The following is a 22,519-nucleotide window of genomic DNA, read 5'->3' as shown; positions in this document are numbered from 1 at the left end:
GCCACTCTAAGAGCAACTCCATCTCCCCACCTCCCAGGCCTCTGCAGGGCCACTTGATCCCCTAGGCTCCCTAAGGCCACACAACTTTGCCCATCTACGCATGCTGTCAGCTTCATTCCACCAAGCACCCTGCTGCTCTTCCTCCTACAGCCACCACCTCTGAAGGAGGCCTCATCCCTTCTTTTCACAGGCCCCTCAATGCTGGTTCCCCATGGGGAGTCATCCAGGGACAAGGTCTAGGAGTCGGTCACTGTGCAGGCATGTGGTGGGGAGATGTCACCACATGTGGGACTGGCCATGCCACCATGGCAGATGTGATGGCACTGTGGCCTGCTCTGGGGACCATGACCTGCAGGCTGGGTGCCAACCCTCCTGTAACCCCAGCACGCAGCCCCTACTCTGGAGCCTGGGGCCATCCCCTATGCCTGGTGTACGGTTAATAACCTGGTTTGGTTAATGATCCTTGGGGGCTCCAGGAGGACTGGCCAGGGATTGTCTCCTCCCCAGAGCACCTGCACAGCACTGTAAGCAGTGAGCCCATCAGTGTGGAAGTCTCCCGTCAATGATTCTAAGCAGTGCAAATACTGAGCACCTGCTGTGTGTGGCCACTAGGGACTCAGGGAGGAGGTGGCCAAGTGTGACTAATGGGGTGTGCAGGTGATGGCGCCTGGTAACCTCAGGAGGTGAGTCACAACCACCATAATCACCAGGACTATATACTTGGCTGGGGGTGGGGCTGCAAGCACAGATCATTTCACCCAGCAGAACCTCCAGCGGCGTCCCGCAGCTGTTTCCCCATCTGGAAGGGGGATTGGAGAGCCTGGAAGCCTGCAGACTCCTGTCCCAGCCCAGAATGCTGCTCGCGGGGACACCCCCACGTGGGCAACCCCTGGAGGACGCCCCCCTCCTGGACGACCCCCGCCCGGCGCAGAGAGCCCGCCCCGCCCTACCTGCTGCGCCCCGTGCCGAGCCCCGCACCCCGCCCGCCGTGGCCTGTGTCCGCCACCGGAAGCGCCCGCTGGGTCCCCGCAGCGCAGCCGCCATCGCCATCACCGCCATAGCCACGCGGGGCCTCTCGGGCGCCCGGGGCTGTCCGCGGCGCTGCCTGCGCCGGCCCGGGGCGGGTCCGCCTGGCCAAGGACGCCGCCGCCGCCGCCGCCGCCGAAAGCGAAGTGAGTGAGCTGGCGGACCGCGGGGATCCGGCCTTGGGTGGGGTTCTAAGGACCCGGGACAGATCTGACCCGGGTGGGTGGGGTCTCCGGACCTGGAGTGGATCTGATCTGGGGTGGGGAGGGGGGCTCTTCTTCGACCTGGGGCGGACCTCATCTGCGGTGGGGGGCGGGGGGGGGGTCTCCGGACCTGGGGTGCATCTGATCTGGGGTCTGTCCTGGGGTGAGGAACTCCGGATGCGGGGTGGGAAATTAGGATGCCTGTGAGAAAGGATCCGACCTTGGGTGGGAATCTCTGGACGGAAGGGGCTGTGATACCAGACTGGGTTGAGGGAGTAGCAGATCTGTGTTGGAACGGGAAGATCCGACTTGGGGATAGGGTTCTAGACAAGGATAGGGGATCCGGCCTTCTATAGGGATCTAGACCTCAAGATGGGGTATCTCCCGGGGGGGGGGGTGCTTTGACTTGATGGGCTTGCAGAGGTCACACTTGATCTTTGAGCTGGGATCAGACACTTGGGAGTGGGTGTCAAGGCCTGGAGGAGCTCAGTGACAAGTTTCCCCCTGGAGGCCTGATGGATTGACCCCTGGGGTACCTCCAGGCTTTTCCTTTCAGGGAAATGGCTGCCATGAGGGAAAGGAAATGACTGGAGCCCAACACTCCAGCAAGAGCTGGGTGAGGGTGGTGTGGCCCCATCCCCATGTGAGAATGTTGAGAAAGAGGAAGTCACTCCAGAATGGACCTGTTATACCAGCCTTTCAGTTTTTAAAGTCAGGGACTTTTCTTGACCAATTGCCTGGGACTGAGCTTCCCTGACTGCCTACTGCCTGCTGCCTCCCAACTCCCAGAGGTGCTCTGAGGAGCAGTGTCGGGCCTAGTGAGGAGAGAAGTGCCATAGACGAACACAGCTGGTCACTAGTTACAGCAGTAAGGACAGATTTTATTCAGTAACTACCCACAGTAGGGGAAAGAGCTGAGCTCCATTCAGATTTGTTCAGAGGCACTGGGCCTTTGGAAAGAAGAGTGAGTGAGTGGGGGAGGGGGATGGCAGGAGTGAGTCAGGGAAGTGAGAAGTTACGAAAAGTGGGAAGAGGAAGCTGGTCTGTGTAACACCCATTTGGATGTGCTAAGTCATGCTTATGAAAGCTCCCACAGCGACTTGGAGATGGAGCCCTATCCTCAGGTGTTTGTTGGAACAGTCACTTCTTTGGGAAGCCTGGAGTTTTCTCTGGCATGCACCTTAAGGGGGCTAAGGTCATCCTAAGGATGCAACTTTGAGCTGTTAGATGCTATTTAGTGTTTGTTCAAGTCTTTGTAGGCCAAGGTTGAGGCCTAGTTGAGAAGAAGGCTCAGAGGAGCCTGGATAGAGTTTGGTCAAGGAAAGAGTCTTTGGCAGGTCTCTCCCTCTTGTTAAAGGAAAGAAGAGATGTTCTTTCTGCTGAATAATATAAGCCCATTTCCATTTGATCACCTTTTGTTGAACCATCTGTTGGAACTCGCTAGTAGAGGATACTTGCTGGATGGTGCCAGTGATCACGCATTTAATGAGGGGCATTTCTATGGGAACAGAAAGAAAAGCAAAGATTAAGGGTTGGAGCTGACCATAAACCTGGTTTTTGAGTCCCACAGATGGCCAGTTGGGAAGAGTTTAGACATTGACCCCTAACATCTCTAGGTTGTAGAGTGAGGACCATTGTGGAAATCCCGTGGATTTCCCAGTTTGCGGTTTTGAGTGTTTATGGTCATATAGTATAGACATCAGTGTCACAGTCAAGGTTATTTCCCCAAGCAGAGCATGGAAGGTGTGGGAATTCCCATGGACTTCTGAGTGGCCCATGCAGCTGCAGCTCCAGGAATGAAGGTGCGCACACATGATTTGTTGTGTGATGAGCTCTTTGAGAGTTATATCAAATTGTCTTCATGCTTCAGCATGCGGGACTTTTTCAGATCCTGGAGGAAAAAGGGCAGCAACAGGACAACTGGAGTCCCAGGAAGGGTCTGGGCAGTCAGGTTTTAGTTCTCAGTGATGCCAAGTCAGGAGGGAAGGGAGAAAAATTGGAAACATCAATTTGGAGAATTGTAGTGAGATGCTGAAGGAATCTAGAAGAGCTGAGGGTTGGGTAAGGGCTGACAAAATATGTAAGATGGAAGAATGCAGTTCAGTTCATAGGTAGTATAGTAAAACCTCAAACACAATAAACAGGATTAGAATCTGATAACCCACAAGTTTGTATTATTCTTTTCCATTGAGATATAACATTTCCCTCTGCAGCCACTTCCCTTTTTGATCAAAGATAATCACACAAAGATTATTTTTGTTTACAAAATCATTCTGGTCTCGTTAAATTTGGCCTGATTATTTACATAAGTGCAGCAAAAATGGCAATTGACCACATAGGCCTTGTTAAGTTTGCTTTGTGGAACATTTTTATGGGGAATCTCAGATTGGAATTTTAAAAGCCTTTCAAGGCTAGGAAGCCAAAACAAGAACTCACTATCAGTTCACCTGTAGATTTGGGTGAGTTCCTCTCTACTCAAGGTCCCCCAAATACCTTAGGGTTCCTGGGTCTGCCAGGAAGGGATGTTCCTTGCTCACCTTGAGAGTAAGGCTAGGATCTTATGTAAGCCAAGTACCAGCCTGGTTTTTTCAAGAGGGCTTTGTAAGCACTGCCTCCTTGTAAAATCAACTGTAGTTTCTCAAAACTGTCTGGTCATGTCTGATTCCACGCGTCATTTTCAAATATGACATTCCTTGGTTATATAACCAGCCTTTTCAAGTTATGTCCTATCACAAAGAGGACAGGTTCTTACTGAATCTATGCAAATAACTATATTGCCATGAAAATAAGAATACTTAATAATAGTTCCCAATTTTTGGAGAAACGGAGAAAAAGATAAATGCTTTGGTTTTGTTTACAAAACTATTAACTTGCTGGAGTGTTACGACTCACGGGCAGCTTAAGAGAAAAAAGAAGGGGCACCTGGGTGTTTCAGGCAGTTAAGTGTATGACTCTTGATTTCAGCTCAGGTCATGATCTCACAGTTCGTGAGTTTCAGCCCTGTGTTGGGCTCGGTGCAGACTGTGCAGAGCCTACTTAGGATTCTCTCTCTCTCTCCCTCTTTCAACCCCTCCCCTGCTTGCTCATGCACACGCACCTATGCACTCAATCTCTCTCTCTCTCTCTCTCTCTCTCGGAATAAATACACTTAAAAAAAAAAAGTGGTTTTTTTTTTGAACCCGGAAAATAGAATACTAAAGAGCCAAGAATATTCCAGACTAAAGCCATACAAAATTATAATCATCCTTTATCAGTTTATTCTGTTCCATGTAGTTAATTCTTGTCCTGCTTGATCTTGGTTAGTTTCATGAGCCCATCAGTTTCTCCACTAGAGCTCTGGAAAGCCTTACTCAGTCCCATAACATTTCAGAGTTACTGAAGCAAGGCCATCAGAAGTCTGTACCCCAGGTACCTGTCATATTCCTTACCATGGATCTTGGAGACAGTCCCTTCTGGTTGAAGACAAACCACTCTGGCCTGTAGCTGATTGCAAATGCTTTTGCAGAAGCAGCAGAGCGAAACAAAAACTATCTGTGGGTGACAAAGACTTAAATGGCCAGGGGTTAAAGATATGATGAGAATCCCTTGTAAAAACACCACCACTGGGGCACCTGGGTGGCTCAGTCAGTTGAGCTTCCAACTCTTGATTTCTGCTCAGACTATTATCCCAGGGCTTGAGCCTTGGGATTCTTTCTCTCTCCTTCCCATTGCTCCTCTCCCCTGCTCACGTGCCCACCCTCTAAAAAAATTTAAAAAAAAAATTTTTTTTTTTAAGTTTATTTTTGAGAGACAGAGCATGAGCAGGGGAGGGGCAGAGAGAGAGGGAGACACAGAATCTGAAACAGGCTCTAGGCTCTGTCTGAGCTGTCAGCACAGAACCTGATGTGGGGCTTGAACTCACAAACTATGAGATCATGACCTGAGCTGAAGTCAGATGCTTAACCAACTGAGCCACCCAGGTACCCCTCTCTAAAAAAATTTTTTAAATAAATAAATAAATAAATAAATAAATAAATAAAATAAGTAAAAAACACAACTGATAATAAAACTTGGTCATTTCTATAACATCCATACCATATTAACTGGAATTATGACTGATAATATGATACCAGGACATTTCCTGGTCTCTGAGGGTGCTGGCAAATTTATAGGAACTTTATATGATTTCTGACATCCTTATATTAATAACATCTATTCATAAAAACATCATTTTTGGAAGGTTGAGCCACATGTTTTATCTGACAGTGCCTTTCAGGAAATCCAACAGGTCAATTAAAATTAATTAGTTTGGGGCGCCTGGGTGGCTCAGTCGGTTAAGCATCTGACTTCAACTCAGGTTACCATCTCGCAGTCCGTGAATTCGAGCCCCGCGTCGGGCTCTGGGCTGATGGCTCAGAGCTCAGAGCCTGGAGCCTGCTTCCGATTCCGTGTCTCCCTCTCTCTCTGCCCCTCCCTCGTTCATGCTCTGTCTCTCTCTGTCTCAAAAATAAATAAATGTTAAAAAAAATTAAAAAAAAAATTAATTAGTTTAACATGTCTTTTTTACAAGGTGAAAGAACAGATCCTTTGAGATCTTCCAGAGACCCTCTAGGAAATCCCAAAGCGAGCTTGAAATCAAGAAGATCACTTAGAATTTGATTTGGGGAAAGTAGAGTTGTCAAAAATGTCAAAAGGTTTGCATGCTTGACTAAATAGGATCCCAGGTCACTATGAAACAATATTTGGTTATTTACTTAACCAAAGTGTCAATAAAAGAATCGAAAAGTAAATATTAGAGATAACATGATTGTAAAAACAAAAACAAAACCAAAACAAAACTTGGCTCTTTGGATAGTGAGAAGACCAGGTTCTCTTAAGTAATCAAGAACATGGTAATAACACAAAACACAGGAAATTATTTTGATAACATAGAGGATCTTTATTTCCTCAAAAGGTAAAGATTGGTAAAGATTACTCAAAGGGTAAAGAAAAGCCTTTTACAATTTCTCATTAAAAGCAGACCAGTGATTCAAGAAGTTTTGTTGTTTTAGCAGAAAGAAAACCAAACTCTAGTTTTGCATGAGGATGTTATTGATAGTAAAGCTCATTTCAAAAATTATATATGAATCCATTTAATCTTAGCCAGCTTGGATCTCATAACATAAAATTCCTTTTACCACAAACTTTATACAACTTTCTATATCCATTCAGGTTTTTGTCCTATACTTTCCCCTTTTGAAAATGTAACTCCAGGACAAAATCACTATTCTTTCCTTAACAAAAACAAATTATACATTCTTTGCATACTTTTCATGTGAAACACATCCTATTTTTCTCACATTCTTTGTTTACAAGTTGTTTCCCTTCACTCTTATTGTTTCTAGTAGTTGTTTTATTTTCATAAAATGATTACAATTTTTAGCCATTTGCAACATTTATTTTATAGATAAAGAAAGGAAGTAGATAATTGTGAATTGTCAGCCATACACTGGTATTCTGTAACAGATTAACAAATTTTATGAATATGCCATTTTGTAATCTGTAGAGGTATATACTCTGAATAGTACAAATTTTTTTAATGTGGCAAGAAGAACAGACTTATTAACGGACCCAAATATCATTAGCCTTCTGTACCATATAAAAACAAGAAGTCAAGAGTATAAAACTTAAACTATAATTAATAATGAATGTTCCAGCACTTTATCTTATGTAAAAATTATTTAGATAGTCAAAGAATATGTATTATGTAACCTAACTTGGCAAAACTCTAAGGTTACAAATTACCAGAAAGATTTTGGAGACAGTTTTTAGGCAGATACATATATATGTATGTGTATGTATATATATTTTTTAGCTATATATATATATTTTTTAAAGTAACGTCTTAGCCATGTGTGTACATATATATGTGTGTGTGCGTATATATATATATATATAATTTTAGCCATATGTTGTATATATGTATGTACATATATATATATATATTTTTTTTTTTTTTTTTTTTAAGCAATCTCTGTCCCCAGCATGGGGCTTGAACTCATGACTCCAAGATCAAGAGTCACATGCTCTACCAAATGTGTCAGCCAGGTGCTCCTAGGCAGATATATTATAAAGCACAATAATTGTTAAAGTTTGTCAGAATAGGGACTTAGTTTGATGAAAATCAGATTTATCATTTGTACAATCCTAAACTTTGAGTAGATAGAATATTAGCTTATTTGACTACGAAACCAAGTGGAGTAAAAATGTATGTTTGTGAGACACCTGACTGGCTCAGTTGGTGACTCTTGATCTCGGTGTTGGGGGTTCGAGCCCCACGCTGCATATAGAGATTACTTAAAAATAAAATCTTAAAAAAATATATATGTTTGCATCCATTTAATATTGATAACACTAAAGATACACCTGTTTCATTAAATCAACAATATTAAGCCAGTCTTCTGTCATAGATTACTCAAATTATGTTAACTTGAGAAACAGTTGAGTTGGTTCTTATATTTCTGAGAGTTTTGGGGAAGATTTAGTTTATGTAAGTACTTATTTTTCTCTAAGCCAATTAGGATAGAACTACTTTAAGGGATTTTATAAATTAATTTGGTAATATCACCTGGAGGTAGAGAAATACCATACATACATACACACATGTATGGACATACATACATACTTACATACATAAACATACAGATTCAAATAGAGATCTCATGGTTTTCATTTAAAACTTTTAGCCATGCATCAGGCATAAATACAATTATACCAAACTCACTAGTTTATATAAGAGTTGGACCTTATGTTTCTGGCAGATAGAGCAGGTTAGTTACCTGTTCAATAGGAAGGCTAAAGCTTTTCACCAGTGTTCACGGAGGAGGCCTTTAAGATCTTTTTGCCCTGATATATAATCTTATGGAGGCCATGGACTAAATGTTTGTTTCCATTTTGCTTTTTTTTTTTTCAACCCCAGTGAGTTACTTTGTTACTCAGCAAGCCCTGTGAGTTACTCAGTGAGTTACTCAGCAAGCCCTGAGTCCTTTGAGAGCCCCCAGTGGGGCAGGGGGTCTACATGCTAGTGACTATGGGAGCTGAGGGGCTGGAGGGAAGAGGAAGGTATGGCAGGGTGGACTGGGAGGAGGAGGGAGGGGCTTGCAGGGGTCATATCAGAGGATGTAAGGTTGCTGGAGGGGGAGCAAAGGTGGTAAGCTAGGAAGGAGGAGAAGAGTGGATGGAAGGGAGAGGTCTCAGAGGAGCCACTAGGGGAGATCAGCAGTTTCCCACGGAAGCCATTGAAGTTCCAAATTATCCTTAGTAAAGTCATGCCAACAGGAAAGGAAGCAGACAGAATTAGCACCATGGTGGCATATTGTCAGCAGGGGTGCAAGAAGGGGGTTTCAGGGGGCACCTGGGTGGCTCAGTCAGTTAAGCGTCCCGACTCTTGATTTCGGCTCAGGTCATAATCTCATGGTTTGCCCCACATCGGGCTCTGCGCTGTCAGCAGAGCCTGCTTGGGATTCTCTCCTCCTCTCTGCCCCTCCCTCTGCTCACGTGCGTGCTGTCTCTCTCAAAATAAATAAATAACGTTAAAAAAAAAAAAGAAGAAGAAGAAGGGGGTTTCAATCTACTGAGAAGCTCCTATAGGAGGAGCAGGATCAACCAGAGAGACAAAAAGGTCTCCCCAGAAGCCAGGAAGGACTTCCAGCCCAGGAGCTACCTTCTGGAAGCTCCTCCCACCCACCCTCCAGAGTATATTCAGAATCATAGAATCAAAACCTGTCCTCACTGCTGTAATGGACATTTGTTGGGAGCACTGGATCAGGAGTCCGAATCGCTACCAGACTAGTGAGCAGTGAGCAGCAGACCAGAGATGGGACAAAGGTCCCTGTGGGTGCTGCCGTCCAACCTTTGAAGAGTGAAATGGGGAGTCCGTGTTCAGCTTGCACCCAGGGGCAGGGCTGAAACCACACAGTTGCTGGGGCTTGCTGATAGTGCCCATGAGCTGCCAGAGCTTCCCCAGTTCCCAGGCAGAACGGGATCTTGGGCTCTGTCCTGTAGGGCTGGCCTTGCGGCAAGTGGCCAAGTGTGGCTTGGCCATAATAAGGAAGGTTGGGGGGTGGGTGTTATTTTTGACATCTGGGGAAAGAGGTCTAAGAGAGGGACGCTGCATATACACTGTGGGCCCGTTGGAAGGAAGTACACAGGGCAAGCGGACTCTGGTGTGATAGGAAGGCCCCTTCCCCGGCCTCCAAGGACCCCGAGTGTAGAGGCAGGCGTCCCTCCCTGGTGTCTATGCAGCTCCCCACCCGCTACACTCCCCCCCGCCCCCCCCCCCCGGGGGCAGACAGCTGGAGGGTGGAGACAGACTCCTGAGTGCCTGGGTGCCCCAGGGAGATGAGAGCAACAGTTGTTTCTCTGGATCTTGCTTCCTTACTGGGGAATGGCACGTCCCTATTCCTTTTTTGGAACAGGGAGGGCCACAAACAGGGTTGCCGGTTTTGTCTTCCACTGTTTTCTTTGGACTGTAGTAAAACATACAGAAGTCAAAATTTGCCATTTTAACCTTTTCAATGCTACAGTTATACAATTCAGCGGTATTAACTACATTCATCTTGTGTACCCATCGTCACCATTTCCAGAGCTTTTTCATCCCCCCAAAACACAAACCCTTTACTCATTCAACATTTCCCCCTCCCCCTCCCCCCCCCCCAGCCCCCAGCAGCTTCTATTCTACTTTCTGTCTCTATGGATTTGCTTTTTCTACTTATTTCATGAAGTGGAATCATACAGTGTCTACCCTTTTCTGTCTTTTTTTTTTACATAGCATGATGTCTTCCGAGGTTCATCCATCCATGTAGCAGCATGAATCATTGTCTCATTCATTTTAGTGACGAAGTACTAATCCATTGTACGGACACACCACATTTTGCTTATCCATTCGTCTGTTGATAGATGGGCTGTTTTGAATAATGCCTCTATGAATATTGGTATGCAAATATCGGTTCAAGTCCCTGCTTTCGGTTCTTTTGCGTATGTACCCAGGAGTTGAATAGGTGGTCATATGGTAATTCTATATTTAACTTTTTGAGGAGCCACCAAACTGTTTTCCACAGCAGCTGCACCATTTTACATTGCTGTCAGCAGTGCACAAGTGTTCCAGTTTTCCCACATCCTCACCAACGTTTGTTATTTTACACACACAAACACACACACACACACATATCTTTAAAAAAATTTTTTTTAACATTTATTTAGTTTTGAGAGACAGAGTGAGACAGAGCATGAGTGGGGAAGGGGCAGAGAGAGGGGGGTACACGGTATCCAAAGCTGGCCCCAGGCTCTGAGCTGTCAGCACAGAGCCTGACACAGGGCTCAAACTCACGGACTGTGAGATCATGACCTGAGCCGAAGTCAGACGCTTAACTGACTGAGCCACCCAGGCGCCCCCATATGTATATATTTTTAGGGGGAGAGTGAGAGAGCACACGCAAGTGGGAGAGGAGCAGGGGGAGGGAGAGAGAGAATCCTAAGCAGACTCCACACTCAGCGCAGAGCCTGACACAGGGCTCAATCCCAGGACCATGAGATCATGACCTGAGCTGAAATCAAGAGTCGGACGCTTAACTGACTGAACCACCGAGGTGCTCCTGCTATTTTCCGTTTAAAAAAAAAAAAAAAGAAGAAGAATTTTTTTTTTTTAAATAGCTATCCTGGGGTGCCAGATTGGCACAGTCGGTTAAGTGTCTGACTCTTGATCGCAGCTCAGATCATGATCTCACAGTTCATGAGTTCAAGCCTTGTTTCGGGCTCAGCGCTGATGGCACAGAGCCTACTTGAGATGCTGTCTCTCCTCTCTGCCCCTCTCCCGCTTGTGTGTGCACATTCTGTCTCTTTCCCCAAGTAAATAAATAAACTTAAAAAAAAAAGATAAAAAACAATAGAAAAGAAAATAGCCATCCCAATGGGTAGTATGAAGTAGTATCTCATGTGGTTTCAATTTGCATTGCCATGAATAATGATGTTGGGTATCTTTCCATATGCTTACTGGTCATTTGTGGATCTTTGGAGAAATGTCTATTCAAGACCTTTGTCCATTTTCTAATTGGGTTGTCTTTTTGTTGTTGCATTGTAGGAATTCATGATTTGCAAATATTTCCTCCCATTCTATGGGTTGTCCTTTGGTTCTCTTGATAGTGTCCTTTGATGCTTTTAAGTTTAATGAAATTCAATTTTTTTTCTTTTGTTACCTGTGTTTTTGAAGCCATATCTAAGAATCCATTGCCAAATCCACGGTCATGAAGATTTACTCCTATATTTTCTTCTAAGACTTTTATAGTTTTAGCTCTGAAAGTCAAGTCTTTGATTGATTTTCAGTTAATTTTTGTATGTGGTGTGTGGTAAGAGTCCAACTTCATTCTTTTGTAGGGGAATTTACTTGTCCCAGAACCATTTGTTAGAAAGACTGTTCTTTCCCATTGAGTGATCCTGGCACTCTTGTTACCAAATCATTTGATCATGGCACCTGAGTGGCTCAATCAGTTATGCTTCCAACTCTTGATTTCAACTAAGGTCATGATCTTTCAGTTGTGAGATTGATCCCTTCATCGGCCTCTGTGCTAGGCCTGAAGTCTGCTTAAGATTCTCTCTCCCCCCCCCCCCCGCCCCTCCCCAACTCATGCTCTTGCTCTCTCTTACAAAGGAAAGGAATGGAAAGGGAAGGGAAGGGAAGGGAAGGGAAGGGAAGGGAAGGGAAGGGAAGTTAAGGAAAGAAGGAAATAATTTGATTATAGATATGAGTGTCTGTTTCTGGCCTCAGTTCTGTTCTGTCAGTCTATATGTTTATCTTGTGCTAGTACCACACTGCCTTAATTACCATAGCTCTGTAATAAGTTTGAAATTAGGAAGTATGAGTCCTCCAACTTTATTCTTTCTCACAATTGTTTTGGCTATTCAGATTCCAAATGATCTTTCAAATGGATTTTTCTATTCTTGCGAAAAATGCCATTGGAATTTTGATAGGAATTGCATTGTATCTGTAGATGACTTTGGGTGGTATTGACATCTTAACAATACCAAATCTTGCAGTCCATGAACATGGGATGTATTTTTGTTAATTTATGTCTTCATTTCTTTCATGCCCTCATGATACTAAATGTATCATCTGTGGAGGCCTTATAAAGCTTCTTCAGTGAAACACTGAAGCCCATGAGCAGCTTTTCTTTGCCCACCACTGCCCTGAGGTCAACAGCCATGAGAGATAGGAATCCCAGGATCCTGCATTGAAGTTTTGCCTCCAACCCTCAATGTAGTCAAGAAAGCATGTATGAAACTGTGCTCAGTGAGCCACTTCAAAACTTACCTTATGGCCTGTCTGAACATACATAAAACAGAGAGGATCTGAGCATGCCATTTGGCTTCCATACCCTGGCCTTTTGGCCAGGGTTGAGTTTCCTTTATCCTCCTGATGATCCCTCCTCCCCTTGTGGTGGTTTAAAGTCCCATCATTGTGCTTTCTGTCTGCATGTCTGTTAGGTAACCAGGTCTCAAGGTCAAAGCCGAGCCTCCCTTCAGGTGTGGCCCCTCCCTGTGCCCTCCTGTCAGCCCTAAGGAACACAGTGCTGTGCAAAGTTATGAACAGACAGACCTAGAGATTAGAGACTTAAAAGCCAAATTAAAAAAAAAAAATTTTTTTTTAACGTTTATTTATTTTTGAGACAGAGAGAGACAGAGCATGAACAGGGGAGGGGCAGAGAGAGAGGGAGACACAGAATCCAAAGCAGGCTCCAGGCTCTGAGCCATCAGCCCAGGGCCCGACGCGGGGCTCGAACTCACGGACCGTGAGATCGTGACCTGAGCTGAAGTCGGATGCTTAACCTACTGAGCCACCCAGGCGCCCCTAAAAGCCAAATTTTTAACAGAATTCAAGTATTATGGAGATTGAAATTTATAGTTTATGACTCCAGGGTCCAGCAAGTAATTGATTATTTAAGTGGAATATTACTTCTTATTTTTGATATATATTTCCAACCTTTATTGGATATTTTTTTAAATACAGAGAATAAAACAACATGACACATTATATCATCACCCAAACACTACTATGGGTATTAATAGTAATGCTAACAAACACAGATGTGTGGTTAGGAAATCCTGAGCAGTGGAAAGTTCTGGCTCCTTCAGGCTCCATGGGCCTCCCCTCATCGTTCCCTGTCATCTGTCCCCTAGAAAATAGAAACTCTGCCCTTATCCACTGTACCCACCCCCCACCCTGTGTCCGCTCATCTGCCTCCTGGGTTATGGTGCATGCTGCCCTGCGGGAGCCCTTTCCCAGGGTGGCCCCTGGAGCTATGGCAGACAGAATACCCGATTCACACTTTCTGGCATGGTGGGACCCAGGGCACACCGCAGGCAGGGGCACCCCACTGTGGTGCCAAGACTTGCCATACCTGCTCTGGACTTTGGGCCTTCTGGTGTAATCTGTGTATTTGCCCTCTTGGCCCCTTTTTCTCTTTGGATCATCTTTTTCTCATTGATTTGTATGTGTTCTTTGTAACTCACTCTTGGTCTTCTATGTCATTTCCAAATTTATAGTTATTTTCCTGGGGAAATATGGCTTAAGCAAAGTGGTTCATTCATTTCTCCTGCTTTTCATAAGGGACAGATGCACATCCTGTCATAACTTGCAGGGCAGTGCTGATGAGGACCAGGGAGACTCTCCCTGGTGTTCCTGGCCGGGTGACACTGCAGGGGACATCTCACTACCTCTTTGGGGCCTTTTGCTCTCAGAGGATGGAAAAGTGAAGTGCTGCCCTGGTGGGCAGGGCTGGCCTTTGGGAAGGGGCCCAGATATCTGGACCCTGGTCATTTTTAGGCTACAGTTTCTGTTGGTGTTTATCTAAAGGCAAACGAATTCTGCACAAATGTTATCTGTCTTGCTGCTGAGCTCAGAGAAGGAGCACACAGACCCCTCAATCGGCATGGAGGGCAGGAGCCGGCTATGAGAGTGACTCTGAAGGTCAGGGTAGCACTGGGAGCAGAAGAGCAAGTGTGGGCCAAGGAACCGGGGCCACTGCATGTGCATACTCCGACCTGTTGCGAATACATCCACTCTGCCTTGTGTAAATAGGCCACATGGCCTATACCACCGGCATCTGGGTGTCTACACTCACCTGGGGCAGAGTCTCAGCTTCCTGTTCATCCTCTGCCCTGTTCTCCAAGCCACCACTGTCTCCTCATGGTCCAAGGTGTGGGGGTTTGGAGCCCTCAACGGTCCTCAAAGTACTCTTCCCACTGAGGCCCTCAGTCTGCCTGCTCTCCCTGATGTGCCTTTCCAAATGGGAGCTTCTGGGAGTGCAGAGTCCTGTATGGTGGTGGCTGTGGTTCAGCAAGCCTTTCCTGTGAATAATCTGTGGCAACCATGGGCCCCAACAGAGGCTTCCGTGTTCCTCTTTATTTTGTCCTTAACCATTTTATAAGGGGTCTAGCCTGAAATCTCAGCATCTACCCTGAATATCTTGAACTCTGCTCTGTGCTAATGAGGAACCCAGGGCTGAGTGGCTCAGCCTTGTCTGTATCTCCAGGGCCCCACCTGACTGGGTTCCGAGCTACCTGCCTAAAGGGTGGCTTGCCAGGGGAGGTTGTGCCACACTTGTCGTTAGTTGTCTGATAGAGCTGGCATGTCTCGCTTACCTATGGTATAGGAGGCAGGACTGGCCTTCATTCTGGGACAGACACATGACGTGTGGCCATCCCTGAGGGAAGTGGTGAGTGAGTCTATGCCCTGAGTGCCTGGCCTGGGGACCGCCTGTGTTCTTACCTGAGAACTCACTTAAAGGGCCACACAAACCTCCTGGACTGTTCCTGGAGCACCCAAGGGGGCTGCACACAGGACAGAGCCTCCCCTGTGCCCACCTCTGTCAGAGCAGCAGCTGACCCAGGCTGTCTGGGAAAGCACCCAGGGAGGAGAGCTGTGATCAGCAGGTCCCCAGGCAGGACAGCCAGACATACCTACTCTGTGCACCTGATGGCACAGCCCTGGGGGCAGGAAGCTGTTTGGGGGCAGAAAGGTCTGCATTCCCCTGATGTTGAGATGAGCCAGGCAACTGGGACTCATAGCTAGCTTCTTGAACCCTGGGCTCCCATCAGCATTGGCAGCACCCCCAAACTGAGGAGAGTGTGAGGAAGCCAGGAGGGGCAGGTCTGCAGTTAACGCCAGGGTGGTTTGAGCTGCAGAGCTGGCTGCAGGGCTTCCAGGCTAGCCACAAGGCACTGAAGCCCGCTGCCTCCCGCCTGGCTCTCTGCCCTGCCCCTTCTCCCCCCTCTTTCTCACTCCATCCTATCCCTACCCCTTCTCAGATGCTGGAGTCCCCACCCCTGCTGTTGGCAGCCTTCTCATTGGGCCTGGTGCTGCTGGTGCTACTGCTGTGCCACTCCTACTCGGGCTTTCTCCTTATCTGCTGGAATGAGTTCGTCCTGCAGCCCCTCTACAACCTGTTCATGGGCGACACCAAGGAGCAGCGCATCCTGCGTCATGTGCTGCAGCATGCGGTGGCCGGGGACCCACAAAGTGTGCTGGAGGCCATCGATACCTACTGTTTACAGAAGGAGTGGGCTATGAATGTGGGTGACAAGAAAGGTAGGCAAGCCCAGCCTGCAGGTAGCGGGCCTGGGAATAGAGATCCCCGATGGAGCAGCACAGCCTGTAAAGGAGAGGCCTGTTATCACCCTGTTTCTGGATGCTGGGGTAGGGGCTTGTCTGGAGCCTGGAGGCTGGAGCTGATCACCCACCTTCCTCAGCCAGGGGCAAAGGCTGTGCAGAGACCCCAACACCCACATCGCTGTCCTCGTGGGGAAGGAGGGACATTTGATAAACTGCCTGGGACCCTTCCTTGCCCCATACCTACTCACCTACGAGTTGGTGGTAGGCCTGGCACTGGCATGCCGTTTGATGGAGCTGGGTGAGGGTGCAAGGCAGGCAGTGGGTTCCTGGCTGTCCCTGCTGGTCATGAGGGTGTACAGAGCTCCTTGGACTCTGCCCAGCGCAGGCACCAGGGCCCCCTCCTGACCTTTGGACTCCAGCCTGGGGCACAGGCATGTGCTGTGCTGCACTCCTGGGAGTTGGGCCCTCATGGGCAGGGTGGGGTGAGGGCTTCTACAGAGGGCAGCTCTCGTTTAGGACGAGTTGGGGTCAGCCAAGAATCATCTGAAAGAGAGGGACCAGAGTGTGCTGAGACCCAGAGGCCTGAGGGACCCTGGGAGTTTGGAGAGTGTGTTTAGTGGGACAAGGGGAACAGGGGAGGCAGGCATCTGTAGGGACTGATGCTCAGTTTGGAATGAGCAGGTCCAAGACCAGGAGTGGGTCACTTCCCTCTGCCCGTGCTCACCCTCTCATCTGCCCCGCAGGCCAGATCTTGGATGCAGTGGTGCGGGAGCAGCGCCCATCGGTGCTGCTAGAGCTGGGGGCCTACTGCGGCTACTCAGCCGTGCGCATGGCCCGCCTGCTGGAGCCCGGGGCCCGACTGCTCACCATTGAGCTCAACCCTGACTACGCCGCCATCACCCAGCAGATGCTGGACTTTGCAGGCCTGCAGGACAGGGTGTGTTGCTGCCCCAGGGTGATAAATGTAGACACTGAGACACCAGGGGTCAGGTGCAAGGGGGGAGGGGAAAGGTTTGGGTCGCCCCAATGCAGTTCAAGGCCACATTTATCCTGTTGTGCCTGGCCTCATGGCACCTCCTAGGCCAGGCTTCACGGAACCCCCAGCAGCTCTGTGAGGGAGGTCTTGCCACCCCACTCCACAGAGCAGGAAACTCCCAGGCTGTCCTTGGAGGGAAGGGGGTAGAGTGGAGACTTATCTCCCCAGAACCCCAGAGAAGACTGGTAAGGACATTTGAGTGTCCAGGAAGGGTAGCCTGTCCCATTTGGGTGTGGACACCAACAGAGTGCCGTTCCAGGTAACCGTTGTGGCCGGGCCATCCCAGGACATCATCCCCCAGCTAAAGAAGAAATACGATGTGGACATGCTAGACATGGTCTTCCTTGACCACTGGAAGGACCGATACCTGCCAGACACTCTTCTCCTGGAGGTGAGCTCTGCACCCACCTGGTTCACATGGGCCTCAGTGTTGGTGGCTGGTGCAGGGGCCGCCCCAGGTGGCCCTGGTGGCACAGGTGATTTGGGCAGGCCCACCTGAGGTCACGGAGCATGGAGGGCCAGAGGAAGCCCCAGGGGTGGTGTGGAGATGGGAGGAAGGTGGTTCTGGGCAAAAAGGCTCGGCTAGGCCCGCTAGGTAGCCTGTGCAGGGGCGGCAGGGAGGGGCGAACACTAACAGGGCATCTCCTGCCCATTTTCCCCAAAGGCTGCTTATTGTGCATCCCCCTGCACCCCTATCTCACCATCCTCATACCCCATCCCATACCAGCCCTTAACGCTGCTGCTTGGCCAGCCCCAAAGTGGTGACTAGGGAGGCTGCCTCATCCCCAGGTAGAACCCTGGATGGGCTGTTAATGAGCTGACCCACGAAGCTTAATATTGATGACCGCTACCTTGTCTGTCCCAACTGGGCAGTCAAGATCACACTTAGTGGCTACTTGGCCCTCCACTGAGAACTGGGGAGGTTTTGCCCCACCACGGCCTCCCCACCTGGAGGCCAGCATGGAAGGGTCCCATGTTGTCTGTGTCATGCTAACCCATCTCAGCTCGCACAGGGGCTGGTCACTCGGCCCAGGGAAGAGAGGCCATGAGCATGGTATGCATGGCCATTGGAGCCACGGCTGAAGGCTGGGCAGGACCTTGCACACAGTGAGTGGTTCTGGAGCAGGCATGGAAGGCCAGGTGCCTGGATGCAGCAGGAAGGAACCAGCCCTGGCCTGGGGGCTATGAGGGCACAGGATGTTCTGGGAATGTGGGCCAGAGCCATCTGTGGAGGGCCCTGAATGCCACACAGGGTGGGGACATGAGGGGCTTTAAGCAGGTGAGAACAAGGTTAGATCTATCCTCAGGAAAGATCCCTGTTGGGGATAGTGGGGAGAGATGGCTATAGAGAGGGTGGTGCAGAGACCTGGAAACCTCAGGGAAGGGCTGAGAGTGGGGAGGGGATCCATGGGCTAGAAGTTGGACCGGTCACCTGCATTGGCTGAGATAGGTGGTCAGTGGAGGGATGTCAAGAAGACCCAAGGCCCAGGAACCAGGCAGCTGTGGGGAGCACAGCTCCCCACAGCTGCCTGGTGGAGGCCCAGCTCCAGGCCAGGGGTGTGAACCTGGAAATCTGGTGTGGAGGGCAGAGGCCAGGCAGCCAACCCAGCTGGGCCTGCACAGGGATTGGGGAAGGGATTTCAGCAGCTTTGGTGTATGTGATAATTACAAGGGCCTGCATTTATAGAAAAGTAGCAAATATTGCCATTTAGAAACTAGGAAACTAATAGTTTTCTCAGTGCTGCTTGTTCAAAGCTGGTAATTATCTCAAAAGAAAAGAAGTCATGAATTGGGAATGACTACTTTTTTAAACACACATTCTGAAGCCCTGCAGCTGGGCTCTGCGGGCCCTTGGTTTATGCTGGGTCAGCCTGGGGCTGCTGGCTGCTCTGAGGAGGCCCCACTGCCATGTCACACGGGCTCTCCACAGGGCAGCTTGAGTGTCCTCACAACATGGCGGCTGGCTTTCCCCACAGCCAGGAATGGGTGACAGAGACGGAAGGAGCAATAAGGGAGCCATCATGCCTTGTATAACCGTCTCTGAAGGCATACACTGCCACTGCTGCCTCCTTCTCTTTGTTATAAGACAGTCACTAAGCCTGGCACACACCCAGTGGAAAAGGAACCACAGAGTTTAAAAGCACCTCAAGTACAGGCTACCTGGTCCTCTGAGGGCTGTTTCCTCCCAGCAGTTTTGCTCAGGTTTGCTCAGACGGGGTGGGCTTCTCCAGGGGGTCTGTGTCCTCCATCAGGAGGCGTGATATGTGGTGAAAGGTGGGGTAAGTGCTGCCATTCTCTCCCTTCTGACCAGTTTCTTCAAGGATGGGTAGGCCCCAGCACCCTCCAAACACGTCCAAAGCTTCTTCCTTTCATTCCTTCTTTCATGGTCAGCTCGGTTTTTAGTGTCTGATGACTTGTCCCAGCTGGGGCCAGCAGTGCCTACTGAAGTCAGCTCCCGAGCAGCTCGACCCCACATATGAGGCTCAGAGCCCTACTCCTGGCTCACCTTGTCCATTTCCCGCTGGAGACCTCAGCTCCCCTTCTAGGGCCTGGGCCGGGGTGCCTTCTCCCGGATAGCTGTTATAGGTTTTTCTGGCCAAGATTGCTAGGGAGTTTTCTTTTTAGAAGAGAAAACGCCCCATGCTTCACAGTGGTACTTTCTGTTTAAATTCTGGCTCATGGATTGTCCCTAGCCTCACTGACCTCACAGCTGTGTTTTCCACTCTGGCCAGAGGACCCTTGGCTTCCCCCACAGCCCACAGGCTGAAAGTGACTGTGGTCACCACCAGAACTGAGACCCTTGTAAGACTCTGTCCTAGGGCACATCCCTGGAGGGGTACAGAGTTAAATCCCCATGTTTTAAAATCACTTAGAGATGCCCATTATGTGTGGTCCTGCTGGCAATTTGAGACACTCCTGGGGTCACTTTGATTTTGCTTCTGATGTTTGGCATTGCTTTTTTTTTTTTTTTTTTAATTTTATGATCGTGTGAAAAAGAAGCTCCATGCTTCCAAAGTTAAATCTAGGACAAGGCAACTGGTGTGACCCATTGCCCTGGTCTGACCCTCTTCCACAGGCAACCATTTCCTCTCAAAGTTTTTTTCTATTGTTTCCTATATTCTAGGCAGCTCCACCCCCAGCTCACCATCCTGGCTGGGTCCAGCTGCTGCTTCTTCCTTCTGTAGAGCCCAGGCCCAGGCATTGGTAGAGATAGGGTGTTTAAATGCCAGAGTTTGGGGATGTCCAGGGCAAACCCCCAAGGGGCAGGCTTCTTGGTGGGGATGTCTGCCCTGCCTCCACCCCCATCCCTCCAGGGTCACCCTCGTCAGGCGTTAGGACCTCCAGTGACAGTGCACAGCAGCCCGTGCGCTGGGCACCAGGCATCTCACCTGGAAGAACCATGTGTTCCTGGCACTGGGTGACTGAGGGCCCCACTAGCCTTGAATCAGTCCTGTGGCCTGAATCCTGGCTCCACTGTCTCCTCCATTTACTCATCCAGCTAGCATTATTAGCCACTGTGCGTGCCACATGTTGTTTTAGGGGCTGTGGATGCAGGACCTAACAAAGAGCAAAAGATTCGCCCTCACAGAGCCACATTCTGGAGGCAGGATTTGTGCTCAGCACAGCCCTTTCTTGGAGTGGCTGCTGCCAGGGAGGAGATGGAAGGCAGTGGGGAGACCCTCATGCCAGGAGCTGACTCCAGGCCAGACAGAGGCCAGTGTGTGGAGCCTCCACCTGGCCAAGAGCACCTAACCTCCCCATTTGTGGTTGGTTTAATGGGCACCTGTCACCCTCACCCCTTCCCACCATCTGTCCCCTGCAGGAGTGTGGCCTGCTACGGAAGGGGACAGTGTTGCTGGCCGACAACGTCATCTGCCCAGGAACACCAGAATTCCTGGCATATGTGCGCAACAGCAGCCGCTTTGAGTGCACACACTTCACCTCGTACCTGGAGTACTCGACAGCAGTGGATGGCCTCGAGAAGGCTGTCTACATGGGCCAGGATGGCCCAGCACAGCCTTGACCACCCACCCTGCTCCAGGCTCCCTTGCCAAGCCTGGTTATGAAAAGCACAACAGATGCACTCCCGCCAACCCTGCTTTTGCAGTTCTGGGGTCTGTCCTCAATGTAGCACACTTGAGGCTTGTGAGGCCAAAGCCTGCCTACACTGGACCCTCTGCACGGCGACTCTGGGCTGTCACCACTGGTCCACCCTAAGTGCAGCCAGCTTACCATGCACAATCACTGCAATACATCTGGAAAGTACGTTTGTAAATACCAATCAGAACAGGTGGTGCCTGTGATGGTGTCACTCACTCCCACCAGCATTTTCGATCAATTAGGTTTCTTACATCGACAGGTCCTCAGGCACTAACATATTCAGCAGACATTGGAAGTGGCAGGGGGGGGGGGGGGGGGGCGGAGTTGGGAACATTTGGAAACTGTTGGGCTGTGCACTCAGTCTGTCCTTCAGGTTTGCCATCACCAGGTGGCAGCAATGCCTCAGTGATGGCACTGTGCCCAACAACTATCCACTTGTGATTCCTGCATTCTTTCACCTTCTTGTAAAGAATGAAACACAACTTTACTAACATCAGCTCAGTGTTAATAATCCTATATGCCAGTATCACATTTAAAAGATGCTAAAAAAGAAATTAAAAATCTAAATATTTAAATAAAAGAGATCAACTTAGTGCTTCTTTTTAACTGCTGCCCTGCTCCTTCTCTCCTGTGGTGCCATCAACTCTGGCACCACACCCAGTGTTCCCCTTCATTAGATGCTAATGCTGGCCTGGGGGCTCATGTGGCCGGGCTGAGGGTACCTGTTGCATCCCCATAGGAATGTCCGTAGCCCCCATCTGGTGACTGGGTGAGCCCCCATCTGGAGACTGTCCCGGGAAACTGGAACAGGGCACTTGGCCAGGCTGAGGGTACCTGTTGCATCCCCATAGGAATGTCCGTAGCCCCCATCTGGTGACTGGGTGAGCCCCCGTCTGGAGACTGTCCCGGGAAACTGGAACAGGGCACTTGGTCAGCCTCTGTGTCCATTTCTGACCAAGCAGATACTAGGGAAAGGTAGACATGGGGCCCCACCACAGTGCAGGGTGCAGTCTCTGGCACCTGGCCCCTTGGGGTCCCTGGGTGGCAGTGAGTAGAAGCAACTTGCCCAGTCCTTCCTGGCCTTGTTTATGGAAGAGTGGGCTCAGACCAACTCTGGCATTTATAGATTGCCCAGCTAGCAAGTAATGAAGTAGAATTAGTTTGCATCTCTCTAAATCCACAGCTGCCTAAACCAACCCTGGCCCTCTGGCTCCCTCAGAGGCTCCTTAGGGATTCCCCTACCCACCCCACCCCCCTCACCCCATCCTGGCTGAGCCCACCTGCATGTAGACGAACCTCTGGCCAGGACACCACCCTGGGACCCAGGTCCCAGTTAACCACCCAGGAGCAAGCCCTCTCCTCTGAGTGTGTAGAAAGGGGATCACAGGAGCCTGGGAGTTCATGTGTGGAAACACTCCTGGGGCCTAGGAGCTGAGCCCCCTATGGACACCACCTCTACCCATTTCCCACCTGACAATCAGGGAGGAGCAAAAGATGTGAGCCATAGAAGATAGAAAGTTCCTTTGTTGC

At 49.1% G+C, this 22,519-nt stretch overlaps 2 protein-coding genes and 1 long non-coding RNA gene across 5 annotated transcripts in view; 1 reads left to right on the top strand and 2 right to left on the bottom strand.

Moving 5' to 3' along the window:
• The window catches only part of TXNRD2 (thioredoxin reductase 2), a 51,677-nt gene extending 50,524 nt beyond the window's left edge, over positions 1–1,153 (bottom strand). For all 3 annotated transcript variants that reach the window (XM_042962920.1, XM_042962924.1, XM_042962921.1), the window contains exon 1: positions 951–1,153. In XM_042962920.1, coding sequence (XP_042818854.1) covers positions 951–1,059 — 109 coding nt within the window. In that variant the 5' untranslated portion in view covers positions 1,060–1,153. The remainder of the gene's footprint in view (positions 1–950) is intronic.
• On the top strand, positions 1,102–21,540 carry COMT (catechol-O-methyltransferase). Its single transcript, XM_042962927.1, has 5 exons — positions 1,102–1,172; positions 15,549–15,828; positions 16,596–16,789; positions 17,148–17,279; positions 20,712–21,540. Exons 2-5 carry the CDS (start codon positions 15,549–15,551, stop codon positions 20,910–20,912), a joined length of 807 nt encoding a protein of 268 aa, XP_042818861.1. The 5' UTR covers positions 1,102–1,172; the 3' UTR covers positions 20,913–21,540.
• LOC122232757 lies at positions 21,439–21,936 on the bottom strand. The gene is made up of 2 exons (XR_006210150.1): positions 21,824–21,936; positions 21,439–21,711 (listed from the first exon to the last, which is right to left on the bottom strand). It is a non-coding gene; the product is annotated as an uncharacterized LOC122232757 (long non-coding RNA).
• Between the last annotated feature and the right edge of the window lie 583 nt (positions 21,937–22,519).

This window comes from Panthera tigris, chromosome D3 (genome assembly GCF_018350195.1).
Source record: "Panthera tigris isolate Pti1 chromosome D3, P.tigris_Pti1_mat1.1, whole genome shotgun sequence".
NCBI lineage: Eukaryota > Metazoa > Chordata > Mammalia > Carnivora > Felidae > Panthera > Panthera tigris.
This window is presented reverse-complemented; position numbering and strand designations above follow the sequence as displayed.

What these genes read in the sequence shown, in the direction of transcription:
- COMT (XM_042962927.1), top strand. Translation starts at nt 15,549, where the DNA reads ATGCTGGAGTCCCCACCCCTGCTGTTGGCAGCCTTCTCATTGGGCCTG. An exon ending in GAATGTGGGTGACAAGAAAG is followed by an intron (nt 15,829 to 16,595) that starts GTAGGCAAGCCC and finishes TCTGCCCCGCAG; the next exon opens with GCCAGATCTTGGATGCAGTG. An exon ending in CAGACACTCTTCTCCTGGAG is followed by an intron (nt 17,280 to 20,711) that starts GTGAGCTCTGCA and finishes TGTCCCCTGCAG; the next exon opens with GAGTGTGGCCTGCTACGGAA.